General features: G+C 34.5%; 2 protein-coding genes across 5 annotated transcripts in view; both read left to right on the forward strand.

Moving 5' to 3' along the window:
- LOC128996203 (zinc finger protein 25-like) overlaps positions 1–24,220 on the forward strand; it is a 54,330-nt gene that overhangs the window by 26,769 nt on the left and 3,341 nt on the right. For 2 of the 4 annotated variants that reach the window (XM_054421349.1, XM_054421348.1), the window contains exon 2: positions 34–139. In XM_054421349.1, the coding sequence (XP_054277324.1) occupies positions 86–139 (54 nt within the window). In that variant the 5' untranslated portion in view covers positions 34–85. Of the gene's footprint in view, positions 1–33; positions 140–7,768; positions 8,066–9,126; positions 11,056–24,220 lie in introns of those variants that run through there. The other 2 variants (XM_054421346.1, XM_054421347.1) reach the window with 2 other exon arrangements.
- Positions 11,070–14,659, forward strand: LOC128996204 (zinc finger protein 888-like). The gene has a single exon (XM_054421350.1). It carries the CDS (start codon positions 11,289–11,291, stop codon positions 12,453–12,455), a length of 1,167 nt encoding a protein of 388 aa, XP_054277325.1. The 5' UTR covers positions 11,070–11,288; the 3' UTR covers positions 12,456–14,659.

The raw sequence follows: 24,220 nt of genomic DNA on the forward strand, positions 1-24,220 counted from the left end.
TGAATAAAAGAGGTTTTGTGGGTCCTTTTTCAGGATTTTTAAAAGGTGGTTTGCCTACGCATCTTGAGCACAGAAACAGTTCAAAATGGAGGACACCACAGAAGAGATTGATGCTAAGTTTAAAACAGAAGCTAAGGAGGTAAGATCTTTGGCTTTAATGCTTTCTTTTAAGTTTATGTCTAGTCCAGTGTCTAGTCCATTTACGTGAAGTGCGGCAAATGGACAGTGAAGCTATTTCTAGCTGTTTGATACAAGTAAGTGATTAAATGTGTTCGAAACACAATGAATATGAGATTAACAAACCATGTATGTTCTTCGTTCCAAGAGGTTGTCACCGATCTTTAACAAGTCGCAATTTCATTGAAAAGTATTAAAGACGTTGTGAAAGAGATCTGCGTGTTCAGGTACAACCTCGGCCACCTAGGACGTAAGGTATGAGGTTCCACTGCTTTTAACATCCTTTTAGATGACAATTTATCGAACTTGGGCCCTTTAAATGAAATATAAAGTCAAAGTTGATTAAATTAATTTAATGGTGGCTTCTGTTCACCCGTGAATTTGCGGGTAGAACCTCTTGTATATACCTTGTATACCTTGTATATATACATTTGTCCGTCCGGACGATAACTTGAGTAATTTTTGTCCGATTTTGATAAAATTTGGTTTGAATGTGTAAGGCGGGATAAACCTGAATAAGTTCGCGAACCAGCATGATCTGACCATGGGAACGGGGTTTTATGGGATAAAAATGGGGTTTTCTCATTTATTTACCCTTAAAACACAAAATTTATAAATTTTTCTCCAGACCTTTTTAAAGAGCTTAAAAAAATAATTTAGTATACCAAAGTGTTTTTGTACGGTGATTGGTTACGGAGAAAATTCAAAAAATTGTTAATTTAAAATTCCCATGTTATTCTTATGGAGGATATTATAAAATGTTGTAGTTGGCTTGTTTATGGATATATTGTGATCAAACTTGGCGGATTTATTTATTTCATACTAAGCTATTGATACTTTAATAAAAAAACACACTTTATTAGTTTCCCTGTAGCATCTAACCTAGGTAGGCCCTACTCGTTTAACATAAATGTTAATTTAATAGATTCGCTTAGTCAGCAGGTTTGCTACAGTGGGGGAATTTATTTTATTTGTTGTTTGTTTCCTACACCAATGGCTTTTTTTACGTTTTGAAAGGGAACGATCCAAACCCTGGTCTTGTTAATACAGTATCTAACATAGACCTTTTTGTTAGATAACATCATTAGTTCATAGCCCAATGACTAATGGCATGTGGATCTGGAAAAAATTGTCTAGCTTGGCACCGATCATCTTAAACTCAAAAGGCATTATTATTGTCATGTAGCTTATTTTGAAATTTGAATTTTGGGCTGTTTTTCTTCCGTTGGCTTTGTTAATGGTTGTAGCTTATTGTGTTGAATGCAAATATATTCTCTTTTATTATTTAGGTATATTTGTTATTTTTTAATTAATTTCCTTACCTTATTGTAATATTTGTTTATTATGGTGAAGACAATATGATTATGACCTTTAAGATTCAAACTTTTGGTTGATTAATAAAAATTAAATTTTAAAATTGTCAATATGATAAACTATAAACATAGTAGCCTTAATAATCGCCATTAATAAATTCAAAGTTTTCAAATGAACACCCTGTATATAATATTAATGTTTAAGAATTTGAACGGATTGTGTTTTTTTTACCTCTGGGAACTTCAATACGCAAAAGTAAATCAGTACTGGGGCTAGGTATTAAACCGTGTTTACGCCGGAGTTCGGAACACTTTTTTACATTAGGCCTAAATGTTCCTAACAAACCAAGAAACACTACTTTTTGAAGAGAAACATTTTTTTAGTGTTTACAACATTGAAATTTTGTTTTCTGCTAGAATTTGGTAAAGATCAAAGGGTATTCTGAACTTCTGGCCAACCATAAGGGTAAAATATTCAGTCAGCACAGGGTATTCTTATAAGGTTTTTGAAACTCCCGTCTGTCCGCAGTTCTCCTGATAGGAGGTCGATCTCATCCCTATCTAAATCATTTTACAGATTGTATACATTGCCACTGTATATTTTGATCTGGATTGCAGTGACGGTCTCAACCAGTGCCGTTTCAGTCTCTGTTTTTTAGATTGGATCATACACACCGCTGCTGCCAGTAAAACATCCTCTTCTGTAGTAATCTCGAGAAGGACTAACCTCATGTCACCAGGAACAGTTGCGAGTGAATTAGGAACAAAGTGTTAGTGAACAAAGTTTTAAACTCTGGTGTAAACGCGGCTTTACCGTTAGACCTGGGTTAATAGCTTATTCCCTGTATGAGAAATTCGCTAAGGTAAAGAAAAAAATCTTTTAGCCAATTTCCCTTATAGGGAATCAGCTATTACCGTAATACTCATGGTAAGACCTGGACCAGGGACCGATTTACTTTTTCGTTTTGAGGTCCCTAGAGGCCAAAAACACCATCCGTTCAAATTCATATTTATATATATATATTTATTTATATATGTGTCCGTTACCGTGATAACTCGAGCAAAAATCATCCAATTTTGATGAAAATTGGTTCAAACGTGTAAACCTAAGTTTATTCGAACGAGTTAGCGAACCAGCATGATCAGACTATGGAAACAGGGGTTTATCCGGTTTTATGGGGTAAAAAGATCCTAAAAACTTAAAATTTAGCAATTTATTTCCAAATTATTTTGTAGAGCTTACAAAAAACAAATAATTTAGTATATTGAAGGGTTGTTATGCGCACAATGGCTACAGAGAAAATTCCAAAAATCTGTAAATTTAAGTAAACTGTTGAAGTTTGCCTGTTTATGAACATATTTTGATCAAATTTGGAAAATGCATTCATTTCATACTGAACCATTAACATTTTACCCAAAAAAACTTCTTTTTACCCTCCTTGTTGCAGCATACCTAAGTACTTGTTAAACTAATGTTATTTAAATCTTACTAATATTATAAATCTGAATGTTTGTGAGTTTGTGTGTGTGTTTGTGTGTGTGTTGCTCAATCACGCATAAACTACTGGACGGATTGGGCTGAAATTTGGCATGATGATAGCACACATTCCCAAATAACATTAAGGCATATTTTGATCTCAAAAATCCTTTTGGGCTCCGCCCCAGTGGCTATGTAGTTCCCCATTTTAATCTTATTAGTATTCATATTTAAAGGGAATTAAAGAATTTAGTCAGCTGTTTCAACTTTACAAGTTGGTTCTATAATATGCAGCATTTAAAAGTTATAAGGTTTCCCAACAGGGTGCAGCACTATTATTATTTTGTTTTTGCATATATGACAAACAGCTAATTTGAACTAAGCACCAACAAAAAGCTGTGATACACAATGAGAACTGTCAAAGTAAGATTGTTTACAGTTAGTTTTGAGTTTTTAATTTAATGTATAACGAGGTGTTAGCCCATCCTACATACGGGTAGTCAGTTAAAACCGTGTACAATTCAGATCTGCTAGTTTACACTTATAAAGACAAAGTTTCTTGCAGTTTTAATGTGAAAATCATCTTGGAAACAAATGTTGTGTGACCAAATATGTTTTTATTCCATCATAGGCCTATACGATATGCATTTTAAATCCGATAATTTTACAATAAAACAGCAATTCTGCAATTTTTACGATGTGAAAAGCGTTGAAGTGAGATTTGCAGCCGATTCGCACAGACGCACACTGATTATAAGTAGCCTACAGTAGAGAGAGTAATAGTCAATTGAGAAGTGTATAGACCTAGTCAACGATACCACCTTCCATAGCATACCTGCCTCTTCCATAATTATTATCACCATAATACATCTACTATACACAATTTCCAGTAGGTCTGAATAGAAACAACCTAAAATAAAACGATAATATCCAATAAAATTCACAGTACACAGAATTTAACTTTGGTGTCCTAACATCAAAACTAATCGTCACACCTAACCGTTATATCAATTTCACTGCATTAATTGCTAAATAAATAAGTGTAAACAAAGAAAAGTAAAAACAATAACAGTTTGTTTTGAAACAGCTGTTTGGTTCAAATAACATTCATTTGAAAATAGCAGGAATATAAAAAGTAAAACACGCTAGTAAAGCTAATGACGTAATTGTCAATGTTTATTATCCATACTGTTATCAGTTCTATCCTTGATAATTACCCACCCTCATTGAATAAATGTACATCGTAATTTCCCATATTAGTTAATTTAAACTACAATATATTCATAGGTGAAATAAAACCGATATTTTCACGTTTAAAGGTGCTGATATAGGCACCCCCAAACGTAACCACAACTGAACACGATTTCATAAAAGGATGGTTTGTCTAATTGCAGTATCCTAGGTCAATGTTGACGTTATGTTAAATCTATGTCATTAATCTGTTTATCTTTGTATAAAACCCGGCTGAGGTTGTGGTGGTAATTTAAAATCCTGATTATTCTTTATCTTCTTTTTATGACATTAATATTTCCGGGCCTAATCCAAACAAAGTTATAGCAGACAAACATTAATTGTAACAAAAAGCTACCATGAAGAATTAAAACATGTAAACATTGTTATTTTTCTAATCTTTCCTTGAAAAGTGGAGCAGTAAAATAATTTGCATTTATCCTTTTTTATTAAGACTCCTGTACAAAGCCTCGATTTGTACTGTGGTTTAATTAATTTTGGTCTAAACTATTTTAAACTCTGGTCTAATTATCTCTACTAATCTTACTTATTTCCTATAATCAATGACAAAATAAGAGTAAATAGAATAACCTCATAGTTCCATAGTTTATATTTAACCTGCTGTTAGTTAAAACAAATTATATTGCTCTAAAACAAATCGAAGATTACAAAGATTGCTTTAAAAAATAATTTAAACATCCTAGTATTTTACTATGTATATTTAATTAATCTGTCATCCTCTTATAGAAGAATTGAACGTATCAATGATTAGCATTACACATAGTATAAATAAGTCAACCCTAAGTATGTCTTTACATTTTTATCCAAATGCTGAATTTGTGACACAAAAGCTGAATGTTTACAGCTGTTATGTTAAGCAAATTACTAGTGTACCTGTTGCTCGAATTCTAGCAATTGCGAAGCATTACAGGCGACTCAAAGATTATGGAAATACTAACGATCTACACAACAGTTAGATATAATCAAAATATTTTGTGAATATCTTATCTTTTTTCAAAAAGTTGATCTTGTTTTTAGCGAATTTCCCATATAGGGAATAAGCTATTACCGTAGTACTCATGGTAAGACCTGGACCCGAGACCAATTTAATTTTTCATTTTGAGGTCCCTAGAGGCCAAAAACACCATCCGTTCAAATTCATATATATATATATATTTATATATATATTTATATATATATTTATATATATATATATATGTGTCCGTTAGCGCGATAACTCGAGCAAAAATGATCCGATTTTGATGAAATTTGGTACAAACGTGTAAACCTACGTTTATTCGAACGAGTTCGCGATCCAGCATAATCGGACCATGGGAACGGGGGTTTATGGGGGGTTTTATGGGGTAAAAATGGGTTTTTCCCATTTTTGAACCTAAAAACAAAAAATTTTGCGATTTCTTTCTAAACCGTTTTGTAGAGCTTAAAAAAAGAAATAATTTAGTATATTGAAGCGCTGTTGTATGCCTAACGGTCACAGAGAAAATTCAAAAATACTGTAATTAAAAATTCCCATGTTATTCTTATGGAGAAAATGAAAATTGTTGTAGTTTACTTGTTTATGGGTATATATTGATAAAATTTGGCAAATTTATTTATTTCATCCTATACTATTGACGTATGGTCAAAAAACACTTTTTACCTTCCCCGTAGCAGCAAACCTAAGCACTCTTTAAATCTAATGTTATTTAAATAGGGAATAATATGTCTTATTTATGGAAATATTTTAGTAAAAATGTAATCAGACGAGTTGAAATTCGCTTAGTCTGCAGGTTTGCTGCGGCGGGGGTATTTTAGTGTTTTTAGTGTAAAAAAAACATTATTTCTATTTCTTTTACTTGGTTGTGTTCTATGACTTTTTCTATGTTTCCATTGTTTGCAAATCGGTGATTTAAATGATTGCTCAAGAAATGTAGCACAGTGTTAATTCAGTTTTATTTTTAGCCTATATCAAATTGTCCAAGATTTCTCGCTCTTTTCCATTGTAATAATTACACCAACCCAAGTTTCGTTTATCTACGGATGCAATATGCCAAAGAATATCACCTACGTACAATCTCCAAGAAGTGGTAAAAAAGGCAGAAACCAAGCCATACAATAGATATAAGTTAACTCCATAAGAAATAATTTTAAAAGTTACTGTGATATTAGGATTTTCCACTGATTTGGTAATAGAACATTATATTGCAAAACATGACACGATGCAGAAGAAAATCAATTTTAAAATCAGAAAAATCCATTGCAAATACTGTACTTCATTTTGACAAATTCAATAAATCACAATTTAAATATTAACAGCTGTTGCATTAAAAAGTAGTGTAGAATTATGCATATGGTCGTAATGTAAACAAATCTGAAGAGGCAACTTTAAAGGCTTCTGGGGCAGAGCCCCAAGGGAATTTACCTCTTTCCTCTTTTGATGGCTCATCTACAGACCAAGACCTTTCTTTAGAGACCCCTACCAAGTTTCTACGCCCAGCCATTCTCTCAAATTAGCTGTGACAAAAACCCCGTTTTCCTCCATAAGAATAACATGGGATGGGAATTTAAAGGCCACGGGGGCAGAGCCCCAAGGGAATTCACCATGTTTCTCTTTTGATGGCTCATCTACAGACCAAGACCTTTCTTTAGACACCTCTACCGAGTTTCTACGCCCAGCCGTTCTCTCAAAATAGCTGTGACAAAGAAAAACAGTTTCAAATTAATATATAGATTTTATGCCAAAAGCTAGTTTAGAATCTTAGCGTCGGCTGCTAGACTTTAAAAAAATTAAAACCTATTTCTAAAAAACTGGGACCCTAAACTAAATTTATGGCTTCGACATTCCCTAGTTCTCAAAATTATCTTTCTTTCAACACAAAAATCATGAAAATCCATCAAGTGGTTGATTCAGAATCGTGAAATAAAAAAAACACTGTTTCGTTTTAATATTATAGATTTGTGATATTGTGCGAATGTTTGATAATTTATTCTTTTTCTATTGTTTAGGTGCAGTGGTAGAACATTATGGCAATGGTAGATGTGTTATACTATATCAAACCGTAAATCTATAAACCAAATTTTATCAAACTGTATCCTCCCCCCATTGCAAACGCAAAGCTTGAGTATAACTGCAATAAGCATTTTATACTTATATATGCCAACCCCGTACGAAGGACGGGTGCTCTGCTAGTAGGGAATAAATGTGATATTTTTAAGGAGACATTTTAGTGTAAATCCAATCAGGCAAATGGAAATTCGCTTAGTCTGCAGGTTTGCCGCAGCGGGGGTATTTATCTTTTAATATAGTTATAAGTTATAGTTAATATAGTTATAAGTTATAGGGCTTAGTAGCACATAAAACCAGCATTTTAAAACAAAGTACTGGACAATCATTACTAGACAAGGCGGATAATTATCATTTTAACTTATTGGCCATGTTAGTATGAATTTGTGGGGGTTTTAGTAGACTGTTTAAGTTACTCAAAATTTGATTCCTAATTTAAATCAAGTACAGTAACATAAGATATTTTCTTATAACAAAATTTCAATTCTTCATTATTTAATTTTTTAGGAAATCATTTCACCAATATTTGAATTTGGAGTAAAGATTGAAAATATTGTTCCAACAATAAAAAAGGAAGATGAGGAGTACTTGGAACCAATCGTTGCTGTTTTTGAAAAAAAGTTATATCCTGCCAAGTTTGATTGCGATACCAAACCAATAGTGTTGTTAAAACGATTGGATGATACCATTGATGAAGATGTCCTAAGCTTAAAGGAGAAGAAGACAGTGGATATTAAAAAGGGAGAACCTCTACTTTTCGGGGTCGAAAAGACTAATGAAGAAGATCCTGAGGATAACTTTGAGGTGAGAAACTAATCCATTTCTTTTACACACTAGGCTACATAAAGCACTAGAGGCATGATGGAGGTCAATAATGTATTTTTCAATAGTACGCTTATGTGGGTTTTTAAATGTATGGTTTAGGTCTGTTAGGTACATGCATTAGCAACCACAAAAAGAGTGATGCAGTTTTGTTGTCTATATTTAGATGTTAAGCTATAGGCCTAACATTTCTTCATTCAACCAGAATAATGTTTATCCTGACCACCACAAGTCCTGACTGCATTGGATGCTGCAGTCTTATCCTAATCTAGAAACTGCATGGGCAGTGTCACTTGAGTGATTCACACAGCAACTTAGTGGTGAACAAAGTTATATAGGTATGAGTAGTTGACAAAATGTTTAGTATGAAGTGCACATTCAGAAAGTACAGTAAAGTGATGCAGGTGCTTAAACCTGGTGCTTCTTCCCAATTACAGTCTGGCGAAAATAAAAAAAGGTGTCTCGACATTCTTGCTGTGTGCTATACTGCAACGAGGAAATATCATCAGCAAAGAAGAGTAGATAACATGGAACTTTAGATGGTCAAAGATTGGATAGTATAAATCTTCCACTATTTACAGAAATGATACACTGGAAAAGTTTGAAAGCGATCTTGAGAGTTTCGAGACAAATATTGCATCACCTGGAAGGGAGTCCTAGTAGCAGGAGAGTTTGATGCAAAATACACCCTATGGGAAGAGCTATGGAATTGGACAAGCAGTGAAAGAAATGGTCGCTGGAAGTGATCATTATGTTCTTGATCCATAATGGAAAGCCAACCTTTGGAAGAGTGGTGGTCAAATCGATCATTGATTTTGTCTTACCAGGATCTGTAAAATAAGCTTTACTGACCTAGGGCTCAGTCGCTCAAGCTTCAATTATTGGTTTTTAAAATAGCCGCTTCCATGCATATACTTTTTACACACGAGACACTGTTAACATGAGAGCACAAATATTGTACTGTAGTTAACCTCCATGTTCTTTTTTATTTATTCTGTTTCAACTTGTTTAATAGCAATTACTAGTAAAAAATTCATTTGCAGGATGATTCCCCGGGGCATTATGGACCAAAAAGTGATGTCAGAGATCCTGACACCTTAAATAAACCATCAACATCTCTTCCACTACAAGAAGGTCGGAAAAGGAAAGTCTATAGAGAAAGGAAATACATGTGCAAGTATTGTGATAAAATGTTTCCAAAATGGAAACTCAGTTGCCACATAAGAACACATACGGGAGAGAAACCTTACGAATGTTCATTTTGTTGTTTGCGATTTACAACTAAAAGTTTACTGAAAATCCACACTTCAAGTCATAATGAGAAAAGATATCGTTGCAATATCTGTGGAAAACGATTTGTACAGTCTTCTTCCTTGGAGTCACACTTGCTGATTCATCAGGGTCTAAAGCCTTACAAGTGTGACATCTGTAAGAACGATTTTAGATCTAAGTTATATCTTAGTAACCACATAAATCGTGTTCATAAAGAGATTCAAGAAAAAAAAGACCATGATAAGGTTGCAGAGAATGGTAAAGACCTTGTAGATTCAATAGTTTTTTTAGTATGTAACGACTGTGGCAAGAACTTCACCACAAAAAATTGTTTAAGAGTGCATATAAAAGTTAAACATAACCAAGTACACAACCAAAAATACTGTTGCAATACATGTGGTTATTTAACCAATGACAAAGGAAATTTAAAGAAACATGTATATCTACATGAGGAAAAGTTCTGTTTTCACTGTGAAATTTGCAACGTGAGTTTCAAAGAAAAGGGAGGCCTTACCAATCATCGAAAACAAGCCCATTCTACTGAAAAACCTTACAAATGTGTTAAATGTGATAGTTCGTTCAAGACGAAAACTAATTTAGTATATCACATTGAAGTGCATCACAACAGCACAGAAGAGAAATTCCCTTGTGATATTTGCAACATGGAGTTTAAAAGGAAGTGCTACTTGACCAGACATCAAGAGACGCACACTGGGGCTGACAAGAAGTATGTTTGTGAAGATTGTGGACTTGGATGCAGATCCAAAACAGACATTGCCAAACATGTTCTTACTCATCTTGGAGCTGTTGAGAGACCTCATGCTTGTGAGATTTGCGGAGCTGAATTTCCAAAGCGTTCTCATTTGCTGCGACATCAAAATGTTCACTCTGATAGAAAACCATATCCTTGTAAACTTTGTAACAAGGCTTATAAAGATCCTTCGAGTTTAAAAATACACAACGAAACAGTCCACTGTAAAGCTTTATTTACATGTGAAGGTTGTGGTTATAAATGTAGGAATAGACGTACATTAGGTCGGCATCGCAAACATTGTGGGTAAACGCACTGGTAGCTGTTTTGATTATAATATTTTCATATCTGAATGGAAGATTTTGGAGTTAGTATAACTGTAAGGTACAAGAAGGATAAATAATTCTGTAGTAGGTATAGCTATTTTCTGTATTTTCATGTATGTTCTGGACTGAGTTGTTTGACAAAAGCACTCGTGTCAAAACAAGTAACACACTTCCCCTGTAAATCAAAGACTTGAGAAAAGTGCACACTGTTGCAAAAATTACTGCTTTTAGTGTGCCTCAGGTGTCAATCTTCGGGCCTCTGCTTTTTGTTCTTGCCATAAATTACTTCAGCTCAATTATTACACCATATATGCTGATGACCTACACATCAATACAAGTTTTTTGTCCATAACATCAACAGGCCCTATCAGCATCGTGAATGCATAACCAACGTCACACATCAAAGCAAAACAGCAAAGTTGTGAACCCCTCCCTCTATCGTAGAAAACATCATAGTCACCCTCCATACTTGTGAATTATTGGTCGCAAAATGTAAGCTCTGCTTGGCTCCAGCTCACTTTTCTGATCTGGTGCTTGATCGCCCTAGCTGTACCATATGCTCTATTCGGCATAAAAAATTATCCGCTCTACTTTTCTTTCACACACACACCACACTGTGTAACAATTAGAGCACAAATGTTATACTGAAATTTACCTTTATGTTAATTTTTATTTCTTCTGTTTAATATTGTTTAACATCTATAACCATTATAAAATTAATTTGCAGGATAATACCCGGGGGGTTTATGGAGCACAAGGTGATGTCAGAGCTCCTGACACCTTTGAAAAACCATCAACATCTCTAGCACCACAACAAGGTCGGATAAAGAAAGTCTATATAAAAGAAAGAAAATACATGTGCAGGTATTGTGACAAAAAGTTTCCACAAGGCGACATACTCATTCGCCACATAAGAACACATACGGGTGAGAAACCTTACGAATGTTCATTTTGTTGTTTGCGATTTACAAGGAAAAGTTTACTGAAACTCCACACTTCAAATCATACTGAGAAAAGATATCGTTGCAATATCTGTGGAAAACGATTTGTACAGTCTTCTTCCTTGGAGTCACACTTGCTGATTCATCAGGGTCTAAAGCCTTACAAGTGTGACATCTGTAAGAAGGATTTTAGAACTAAGTTATGTCTTAATAAACACATAAATAATATCCATGAAGAGGTTCAAGAAAAAAAAGACCATGATAACGTTGCAGATAATGGTAAAGACCTTGTAGATTCAAAAGTTTTTTTAGTATGTAACGACTGTGGCAAGAACTTCACTACAAGAGATGGTTTAAGAGAGCATATAAACAATATTCATAATCAGATGCAAAACCAAAAATACTGTTGTAATATGTGTGATTATTCAACCAATAGCAAAAAAAATTTAAAGAAACATGAATATCTACATGAGAACAAGTTCTGTTTTCACTGTGAAATTTGCAACATGAGTTTCAAAGAAAAGGGAGGCCTTACCAATCATCGAAAACAAGTTCATTCAACTGAAAAACCGTACAAATGTGTTAAATGTGATAGTTCGTTCAAGACGAAAACTAATTTAGTGCATCACATTGAAGTGCATCACAACAGCACAGAAGATAAATTCTCTTGTGATATTTGCAACATGGAGTTTAAAAGGAAGTGCTACTTGACCAGACATCTAGAGACGCACACTGGGGCTGACAAGAAGTATGTTTGTGAAGATTGTGGACTTGGATGCAGATCCAAAACAGACATTGCCAAACATGTCCTGACTCATCTTGGAGCTGTTAAGAGACCTCATGCTTGTGAGATTTGCGAAGCTAAATTTACAAAGCGTGATCATTTGCTGCGACATCAAAATGTTCACTCTGATAGAAAACCATATCCTTGTAAACTTTGTAACAAGGCTTATAAAGATCCTTCGAGTTTAAAAATACACAACGAAACAGTCCACTGTAAAGCTTTATTTACATGTGAAGGTTGTGGTTATAAATGTAGGCATAGACATACGTTAAGTCAGCATCGCAAACAATGTCGATAATAGCATAGGAAGATGTTATGATTTTTAAATGTTACATTCCTATACTTCTTATAGTGGAAGGTAGTATTTTGATTGATTAATCATAGATTAAACACTCCCTTAAAGATTTTTAAAAGACAAGTTTAATTTTAGTTCCGTCCGGTTCAGATAGTAAATAAGCATTGACTTTTTTGTATTTACTTCATTTTTATCTTACAGTATCTATATGATGACAATGAATCAATGCTGTGTTTTATTATAATTTTTTCACCCATATTTCATGACTGTTGCGGAAAGTGGTTGTACTAAGGCGGTATTAGTGATTTAAATTGTAAAATATACCATCTTCATCATGTGATGTTTGTGCTAGAGAAGCTTTTTTTCTGAAGTTAATTATCAACTTTGTTATCAGTTGTTGAACAATTGCTTAATGGGTCTGTGTGAATAAAAAAACTTACGCTATCCAAGAAGAACACAAAGCACGATTATACCGCATAAGATGACGTTGGATGTCTACAAGACCACGGTAGATAATCCAGATTTTGTTTCGATCACGGAAGATGATGACAATGTTTCTGTGACTCCAGGAGATATAAAAATTTAGCTGCCATTGCGGGAGGCGATGATAACGATGTCTACAAGACCGAAGTAGCTATTCAAGATTTTGTCACGATCACAGAAGATGATGACGATGTTTCTGTGACAGCGGAATGTACCTATAAGGCGTAGCGGAAATCCCTTTTCTTACAAGAAACACGTACTGTACTTCAAATAATTTAATTATAAACAGTATCAGCAATCTGACACACACTTTCTCCCATATGCTTTTCAACATTTCCCATGGGTAACTATGATATTTTATGGGAAAAATCACAAAAATTGCTATCACTTATGAACATTTTTTGAAAGTTTTAATTAAAATCAGTCGATCTGTTTTGTGTCAGATTTTCCCATTATTTAATGGGTTTTATGGGAAAATCGCGTAAGTTAAATTAACTTTTTATTCGTAATTTTTACAACAGTACCGTTTTGTTTGGAGTTAAAAGAACTATGACGTACGAAATTTTAATCAAGATCAATAAGGCTGTTTTTGTAAAAATTATATTTTTTGTTATATTATATTTTCTTATAGAAAAATCACGATTAAAAATCAATGTTAAAAAAATTTAAAAAATGCCTGGAGATAATGATTGTGAAACGTTAGCTGGCACTTGGACCTGGAACAGGCAGTGTAGGCAGTGGGAGGGTGGAGGTAAGGAGAAGACCGGACTGCAAACATTTCCGCTGACTCACGGGGTTGTTTCATGTACCTGAACGCCTTCACGAGGGTCGCGAGGACAGTTGACGCAACACACAAGACAACTCATATTGTTTTTTAACTAGGCTGGCTAGAAGCAATTGGTCAAGTAGATTTCATCAAAATCGGACCACAGGTGTGGTCTGTAGCTCTGTACACTTACAAACACACAGAGACATCAATTCAAAAACCAATTTTTGGGTTTAGGGGGATCCAAACAAAACCCAAAATCAAAAATGTTGGCGAAAACAATACTTATCCCATATACATAAGAGAACTAAGTATAAACCACAGCCATTTTAAACCACAAAGCATTTAATGCATGTGTTGTATTTCTAAATAGTTGCATATAGGCTAGCCTTTTACTTTTGAATTCTGAATTAGACATTCCATCTCTTATCGACCAGCTGAAGCCAGTTTTGTATTCAAATAAAATATTTATTTGTGTAACTAGTGTGGGAAGTGACACTCAAGTGCAGCAAAGGCAATTTGCACTCGCGCTACACATTTTATTTGTCCTTCAGTTACTATAAAGCATAATTACAAAGCGACATACTTAACATTAAAACGCATTTATGTTTTATGTTTTATTCGAGTATAGTTTTATCCTATATTAGTCTTTCAAACACTATACAACACGTTTTTAGGTTAGGTTAAATCCAAGCGTGTGTTTACTAACCATATTATCTTTAAGTGTTGCCAACTTATTTTCAAGCGTACAAATATTACGTGCATAATAAAAGCACACTGTTTTGTGTTGTTTGGTTGGAATACTGGAGTACGGCAAAAAAATTATATAGCAATTTGCTACTTTGCGTGCTATAAACATTGCAAGGAAGCCCACTTTGTCAGGTAGGACACAACTGTAGGAAATAATATATTTCTCATGTATGTTTTGTTATTTTTGCATCACTTAATTGTATTTTTATTTTTACGAGAGGTCGTCCAGTGGTCGAAACTCGGCCAAAAATATGTAATGTACTCACTTATCTATTTTCACCCCACACTGTAAATAAAACATGTGATTGGAGTTTCCTCCATTTGTTTTGATTTTCTGTTTATATTTCGTTGTTATTTCGTAACCAGCATAGCAACGCATAAGATCCATGTTAATTTTTTCAAATTTTTAAACTCATTTTTTGTGCTTATCTTTGAGCCTATTTAAATTTATAAAGGGATTCTGCACACCTACAGGAAAATAGCTTTCCAACGGTATGCGTAGATTTTCCCTACGATGCACACGAGCTGAGAAAAAAGGTTTTAAAGAAACATGCTTGCCTATTAATATATAGATAGATTGAACTTAGGTTTTTGTAACACTAGATGTTTTTTTAAAATACCAGATGTTTTAAATTAAATTCTTGCATCACTGTATGTTGTATTTTTGTGTGTGTGTTTGTTATTGTTTAGTCATTATGAGGTTTTGTTTTGTGGTAACTGATACCACTCTGTACCATGCATATTAGAACAGAAACTTTTGGATCATAAACATAAATACCCCCACTGCAATAAACCTGCCGACTAAGCGAATTTCCATTTGCCTGGATTGATTTTTAATTAATCTCAATGACTCAAACAGGTTTGGTAATTTTTTGTCAGTTCTATTTCATTTACTTTCATACATATAGTTTGTACTCTAATATTCGTGTTCTGCACATTTAAAATGTCTGTATTGATGAAGTTATTTTTATTGACTGATGCACTGTTTAGACTAGGTATGTTTTTAAGGTCGTTGAGAGCAGGTCTTAAGTCTTTTTGTTAATATTAAATGATATTTTTAATACATTTTAATGCAAACTAAAAACTATAACCTATATTATATTCAGTCTTCCAAGCAATTAATTAATCGTTAACGATACTGTGCAATCTTCAATGTTATTAGAATAGAGAAAATCTGATGTCTGGCATATTAAATATAATAAATAAATCTATGTATTGAAGAATATTAGTTTTTCTTTTCCAACTCGGTTCGGCTTATGTTTTTTATAATTTTGGTCTGACATTTAACTTTTGCACACACAGATTTGCCATCAAGAATCAAATTAATTTATCCAGTGTAATACTTGACCAAAGAACATAAATTTTATTTTTTTAATTCTTATTTCAGTTTAAGATGTATTTCACCAGTTCTATAATTACATTATCCTATATGTTTTGGTCTAAGCACCTTATGTGAAAGACTAGCTTTCATTTTAGCTATCGAGCTATCTTATATATTAAATGTGACAGGAATTTTTTATTTCACGATTTTATATTAACCACATGACGGATATTCATTATTTTTGTTTCATGTTAACCCTTTGAGGTAAAATTTTTTGGTGAGTAAAAGAAAGGTAATTTTAAAAGGAAGAGAATGTCGAAGCCATAATTTTAGCTTAGGGTTTCAGTTGTTTTTAGAAATCAAGTTCTAATTTTTGTTTAAGTCTAGCAGCCGATGCTAACAATTTTTAAGTTGTTTTAGTGCTGGATTAACCAACAGCTGGTTTTAAACTGTCATCGAAATATTTATGTTACAAGTTATTTGTTTGGAAAAAATATTGATCGTCGGTGTTTGCCTACATACAATTTCATTTTAAAACGTAGCTTTATTCCTACCGTAAAGGATCTGCATTATAGTGAAATGTGTAATTTTGAACAATACATCTCAAATATGTGCGTATTAACAAATGTTGTTATATAGGCAAACTGGGTACCTAAGTACAAGCTTATGCCATGAAAGTGTTATCCCATATTTGGGAAATATTTTTCAGCAAACTATTGCTTAATCGTTAAAGATACAAGTGCTTTATGTGTTGATACTTCCTTTTCTTGATGTTCAAATGTGTGTATGTCGGTATACCAAAATTTTGGTTAGTAATAAAAATGTCAACAAGAGTAGTGGTGTCTAGAGACCTGTCCAATGAGCTGCAGGGTGTCTGTAGAAACCTAAATCGATTTATACCGTAACCATCCCAATAGTGTTGTATGGTCAAGAAACTTGGGCACTGACTAATGAACCAAAAAACCTTATCTTTGGGTTTGCCAATAGAGTGCAGAGAAAATATACAGACCAGTTTAACGGAGGTTGAGATAAGAAAGAACAGAGAGCTGAGAGAAATGTATAAGCACCCAAATATAGGGTTGCTTTCCAGAAATACAAGGCCTGGATGGGCAGTCTATGCATGGTGGAGAGAAGATGCATAAACTTTTAAACGTGTATTCCAAGGAGTACCACAAGGTAGACAACCACTTTGAAGACCAAGAATAATGTGGAAAGACCAAGTAGGCCTAATGAAAGACATCTCCAGACTGGAATCTACATTAGAAGAGGCATGGGATAGAAGAGAATGGACGCCAGAATCCTCTTTAAGGTTTCAGTGGCTACGGCTACGGATAGTATGGTAAGATAAGGTACAGTAAGTGATAGTGTGCAATGGAGGGTGGTATGTAGCTACTGTACTCAAAACCAGTGTGTATGAATTGGCCGCCAATCTCACTTCAATGCTTTTTAAATCAACAAAATTGCTGTTTTATTGTAAAATTATTGAATTTAAAATGGAATCAACAATAATTGTAATAAAAAGCCTTTTTAGTCTCTAGGGAGTAAAAATCAGCTGTTGTAAACTTTGATTGTAAAGTAATCACATGTATTGAAATTAGGTACCTATGGATTGATATCGGGGTTGTTCCATTACTGTCAATAGTTTATCATATTGATAGTATAATGTAGCCTACACTAACTATGCTACCCAGCAAACCTCCCTACTGACCTCAGATTTAAAGGTGTATGCATTTCCGGGACGAGAACATTTTCTGTAGCTGCTGTAATTGTCATCATAAAAGTGTCAGTTCCAGCTTTCGTTCCAGAACAGCAATGCTTATAATGTGGATAGACAATAGTTAAAAACAAATTGTTATTTATTTCAATAGTTTGTAACCATACATATTTTGTCAGTCTCGTAAATTAAAACAATTGGATGTAAACCTAAACAGGGTTTATCGTGTTTTAAGTAATGTACCAAACTAAATAATTGGTGTAAATACCTACATTTATGTGATCAATGTGTTGCCAAATTGCAACCGGTTTCAACTCACAAAGGAGTCATTGTCGGGCCAGTACAGATGTCTTCTTGCATCATTCAAAGGTTGTCAATTCATAATAAATAAATACATTTAACACGCACACGTACACGAACATAAAAAAACATTTAGGGTTAAAAACGAAGGGTAATAATAGAATGGTAACAGGACACGATGTGATCGGGCGGGTGTTAGACTGACTCCTTCGTGAGTTGAAACCGGTTGCAATTTAGCAACACATTTATCACATAAATGCAGGTATTTACACCAATTATTTAATATTTAAATGTGATCAGGAGGCTAAAATTCAATATGATAATTTACCAAAGTAGTTCTAGGTCCCTGATTTCTTCTATAGCTAAAAAATGTGTTTAAAGTGAAACAGCTAAATAGGAGGAACTAATATACTAAAGCCAATAACACTGAAATAAGTCTGTGTTGGATGGACCATTTGTGACATTGTATTGTTAAACAAGAAACTGTAACAGAGTGAAAATTTAAAAACGTACGTTTTCATGTCCCTGGCCTTTTACTTCGTAGCTACTGGATTTGTAGTTTATTATTATGTGTTTTAATAATTTTTGGGATGGGGGCAACATGTTACACACATTTATTTGGTTTTAAATAGGTTCTAGGTATTTTTTTCGTATTTTTAAAGTCTCGAAATTCACGACCATGACGTGTCCCTAGGGTACATTTTCCAACTTTCACGCTGTTTTTAGACTAATTATTCATGCAGCAATATATAAAGCCATATTTTTATGTCATCAATGGTTATTAAACTTACAAAAAAGGAGCATATTATAATTTTATTGTCATTGCAAACTGACTACCATGACATAATAAGTCTGTCCCTCGATTTGGCGTCACGACCATTTGGGAAAATTTTTCAACTTTGGAGCACGACAGTGGCAAGCCTGGCGTTGATGGAGTCAGTTGGTTTTAGAGACTAGTTCGGGGTGTACGTCAGGATTGTAGTGCCGGTCGTTTCGAGTTGAAAGGAGGAATTACAAGATTAATACAGGAAAGGTTGTGTTTTTTGTAATTTTGGTGTGTCCATGACCGTACATAGTCATTCGATGAAGTAGACATGGTGTTAATTTTTGTTTATAAGATATTTCAATTGCTAGATTAACCTAGAAGTCCACTTTGTATCCTCGAACATGAGGTGCAGAGCTACCGCCAGAACAGAGCCAAATAACACGTAATTTCACGACCAAAGTTTCACGACCATCGCGGGTTTTTTCACGACCTATCCAGCCTTATGGATTATAGTGTGTTTGGTCGTGACAATAACTTTAATATAATTGTAATTTGAACAGTTTAGTTCAATTGAAACACATATTTTTATTATAACTAATAGTATAATTAAAGGATTGTTTAGAAAGATTTAGATTTTTTTATAAAATTCACGACCGTACCGCTTGTCCCTGACCATCACGTTTATGATTTCTGTCATAAAAATTTCAAAAATTAAAATATCGTCATATTTCAATGTTTTATACACAAAAGAAGCACGCCTCTATGCAAACATAACGATTTTTCGGGTCTCAGGTAAGTTTTTTCGGAGTTATACAAACTTAAAAAGATATTATTGGCTTTTTTCAATTTTTTTGAGTTTTTTATTTTTTTCTAGAAAGACCAAATATACTAAAAGCTCAGTGACCTTTTTAATGTATAATGGTCATAAAAGTAAATTAGTTTATAGCAAAACATAGTTATAAAAATAATATTAACTATTTTTAATATTCATTTAAACGTCTGTTATGGTCGTGACAGGATTTTGTGTTTTTCCACTAAAGATGCTCTCTTAAAAAAAAACTACCAAAGATATTGCGTTACCATGGACATTTTATGAAACTTCAAATGTTAATGAAATCAAAAAAATAATAAAAGTTTTGAAAAAAGGGGAAAAAAATTTGCAAAGTGTGTTTCCTGAAAACGTACGTTTTTAAATTTTCACTCAACAAGTTTTCAACAGAAATTAACATTAAAGTGTCCAATCAAATGTTTTTGTAGAGTGCTAAAAAAAAACTGAGACGGACAACTTGAATTGTTTGGTTCAGAGGGATACAAATGATTATTTAAAAACATACTGCCCTAGCATAATTTGCTGATTAGAACAAGAACAATTGGAATGATGGAATAGAGGATGACCTTGGTACAAGGAACGTTCCCGGTAGCAACAGACAAATTTTGACATTTCAGTTCTTTTGGTATAAGTACCTTTACACAGACCCACTCCCAAACTGCTTCTAGGCGTACACCTTTAAACATCCCTGGCCTGGCCCTAGTGGCCTTTATACAGTGTCTCCTGGGAGTAAACAGCCAAACTCTGGAAAATGGTTCCATGGGTCAAAATAAAGAGAACATCAACAATGGAATTTTCCCAAAAATCCCTTCTTAACCAGATATTTGCCAGTTTTGTATGTTCTACCTGTTCTACATAAACATTTTTATATTTAGAATGTTCCAACTGACCCTTATGTGACATTGAATTTATGTTAAGGTTTAGGTAGTAGAGCCCTATTGCTAAAATAGAAACTATCTTTTGTCCAATTCAAATTTCAAAATGCCAGCCATTTTAATTTTATAATTTAAATTACTAAAACATGGCTGTTTTATGAAAGCACTGTCCTTCGTACGGGGTTGGAATATAAGTATAAAATGCTTATTGCAGTTATACTCAAGCTTTGCGTTTGCAATAAGGGAGGACACAGTTTGATAAAATTTGCTTTTTTTAAATTTACAGTATTCTGTAGTATTACACATCTACCATAGCCATAATGTTCTACCACTTCACCTAAACAATAGAGAAATATAATTTTTAACAATTCGCAAAATATCACAAATTATTCATGAAATGAAAAACATAAACATAACTGTAAAAAATCCTACTTTGACAGTTCTGATTGCAAATCACAGTTTTTTGTTGCTGCTTAGTTCAAATTAGCTGTTTTCATAAATGCAAAAAAAAATATAGTGTTGGTAAATCTTATAACTTTTTAATGCTTTTTCCATATCATGGAACCAACTTTTTTAGTTGAAACAGCTGACTATAGTTCGGCCGCTTAGAAAGCGACCTCCTCCAGCATTGGTTTAGCATTAGCGCGCAGGTCGTTTTCTAAGCGGCCGAACTATAAGTTCTTTAATTCCCTTTATATATGAATACTCATAAGGTTAACATGGGGAATTACAGAGCCACTGGGGCGGAGCCCGAAAGGATTTTTGAGATAAGAATATGCCTTTATGTTAATCGGGAACGTAAGCTATCATCATGCCAAATTTCAGCCCAATCCGTCCAGTGGTTTATGCGTGATTGAACTTCAAACAACCAAACACACAAACTTTCACATTTATAATATTAGTTAGATAAGATAATAAGAACACTTATTTAGAATTTCAAATGACCTATCAAACAACACCAAGTTGAATATGATTGAATGAAAAATAACTGAAGTATTACGATTTTGATGGCAAAATGAGGTGTTTCACAAGGATCGGTTGAATCAATACAGATATTAAAATGTATTTGTAAAAAATATGAAATGATAGATGTGTCAACAATGGGATTTTAGGAAAAAATATGTTTTTTTCTTTTTATTTTGACTCATAGAACCACTTCCCGGAGTTTGGGAAGTGTTTGAGATGTGCAATATTTGGTAGGTAATATTTGTGCAATATTATTGGAGGTGTGAAAATTATTTTATTAAATAGTGAGTCGGTGGCTCAGTGGGTAGCGTCGCGGTAGTGATGGGCGATACGGGTCAATGTATCGATACTGCGTATCGATACGTATCGGAACGTGGTGTATCGATACGTGTATCGTATCGTATCCTCATGTATCGATTTTTATCTGTATCCGATAAAATATCGTATCGTATTGTTTATTTATAAAAAAAAAATACAAATTATCTCAAATATACAAGCTGCATAGACAAATACTATGCTACTACAAGCTTGTAAAGAGGGTTATAATAGGCTATTAATTGAGCGGAGCGAGCGAAGCTCTTATACGTCGACTCTTATGCATTTCGTAATACGCAAACTCCTCCTAGACGGCTGAATCAATCGTTTTCAAATTTTGCATGGTGATAAAGACCATATCGGTGAGTGCCAACATCTATATGGCGTTAAAGAAGTCTCTCAGGAATCCGCCCCACTGGGTCTCAAAGTTTCAATGTAATCCTTATGGAAGCGGTATTTGACACATAAACAAAGACATATGATCAGCTGTTGACTTTTGAATGCAGTACCTAGATAAAGAAATAGCTGATAGCATTATTCCACAGATATTAGAACAGAAACGGTATGGATCATAAATATAATCAAATGACGACACTAGCTTGAGGTTCGTGACGTAGGAAGTGGTGAAGGAAGTAGTAAAGGTGAGCAGTCTGGAGTGTGGAAACTGTTTATGACGATTAGATTTAGGTATCTGCATTCCTAAAATTCTATGGGAAGGGAGGAAAACGGGTCCGCGACGTAGGAAGTGGTGAAGGAAGTAGCCAAGGCGAGCTGTCCGGACTGTGGGAACTGTTTATAACGATTAGATTTTGGTATCTGCAATCCTAAAATGCTATGGAAAGGGAGGAAAAAAGGTCCGTGACGTATGAAGTGGTGAAGGAAGTAGTAAAGGCGAGTTGTTAGGAGTGTGGGATCTGTTTATGACCAATAGATTAAGGTATCTGCAATCCTAAAATGCTATGGAAAGGGAGGGAAACAGGTCCGTGACGTAGGAAGTAGTGAAGGAAGTAGTAAAGGCAAGCAGTCCGGACTGTGGGACCTGTTTGTGACGGTTAGATTAAGGTATCTGCAATTCTAAAATGCTATGGGAAGGGAGGAAAACAGGTACGTGACGTAGGAAGTGGTGAAGGAAGTACCGTAGTCAAGGCGAGCAGTCCGAAATGTGGGAACTGTTTATGACGGTTAGATTAAGGTATCTGCAATCCTAAAATGCTATGGAAAGGGAGGGAAACAGGTCCGTGACTTAGGAAGTGGTGAAGGAAGTAGTATAGGCGAGTTGATCGGAGTGTGGGATCTGTTTATGACCAATAGATTAAGGTATCTGCAATCCTAAAATGCTATGGAAAGGGAGGAAAACAGGTCCGTGACGTAGGAAGTGGTGAAGGAAGTAGTCAAGGCGAGCAGTCCGGAGTGTGGGAACTGTTTATGACGGTTAGATTAAGGTATCTACAATCTTAAAATTCTATGGGAAGAGAGGGAAACAGGTCCGCGACGTAAGAAGAGGTGAAGGAAGTAGTAAGGTGAGCAGTGTGGAGTGTGGGAACTGGAAACCGTTTGTAGCAGTTAGATTAATGTACCTGCAATGCTGAAATGCTATGAAAAGGGTTGGAAACATGTCCACGACATAGAAAATGGTAGTAAGGCTAGCAGTGCGGAGTGTGTGGGAACTGGAAACCGTTTGTAGCAGTTAGATTAATGTACCTGCAATGCTGAAATGCTATGAAAAGGGTTGGAAACATGTCCACGACATAGAAAATGGTAGTAAGGCTAGCAGTGCGGAGTGTGGACAATGTTTGTGGCAATTAGATTAACGTTTCTAAAATACGAAAATGCTATGGGAAGTGATGAAAACAGGTACACAATGTAGGAAGTGGCTTAGGAAGTAGTAAAGTATGAGCATAGTATGAGAACCATCTGTGGCAGTTAGATTAATGTATCTTCAATCCTAAAATGCTATGAGAAGGGAAGGAAACAGGCCCCACGACGTAGGAAGTGGTGAAAGAAGTAGTAAAGGCTTGCAGTGCAGAGTGGGGGAACCGTTTGGGCAGTTAGATAAATACTGTATATCTAATAATTAAATGCTATGAGAAGGGAAGGAAACAGGTCTATGACGTAGGAAATGGTGAAGGAAGTAGTAAGACTTGCAGTGCAGAGTGTTGGAACTGTCTTTGGCAATTACATTAATGTATCTGCAATCCTAAAATGCTATGGGAAGAGAAGGAAACAGGTCCACGACGTAGGGGGTGGTGAAGGAAGTAGTTAAGGTGAGCAGTGTTGAGTGTGGGAATGTATTAATGTATCTGCAATGCTAAAATACTATGGGAAGAGACTGTAGACTGTAGGTTAAAATAATTACGAAACACGAATCGATACATATTTCGATACATGCAATCGTTTACAATAGAAATTTACAACTGAGTTGACAACAGCTGGTTTTTACTCCATAGAGGATTAAAACGATTTTTACTCACAAAGAGTAAAAATGCTACTTTAGACCCGCAACGCATGCACTAAAAACGACTGTTTTTACTGCAGTATTACAAAAATAGCTTATTCCCTATATGGGAAATTCGCTAACAATATAATATGAACCCTTATTGTCGGGACCAAATAAGTTTGCAGTTGAGGGAGGAGCCTATTTACCATATGGTTTTCAATGAACCAATGAGAACGGTGTGGTGTT

Source organism: Macrosteles quadrilineatus, unplaced genomic scaffold (genome assembly GCF_028750875.1).
Source record: "Macrosteles quadrilineatus isolate MER2022 unplaced genomic scaffold, UCM_ALF_1.0 Scaffold_6__1_contigs__length_79288215, whole genome shotgun sequence".
NCBI lineage: Eukaryota > Metazoa > Arthropoda > Insecta > Hemiptera > Cicadellidae > Macrosteles > Macrosteles quadrilineatus.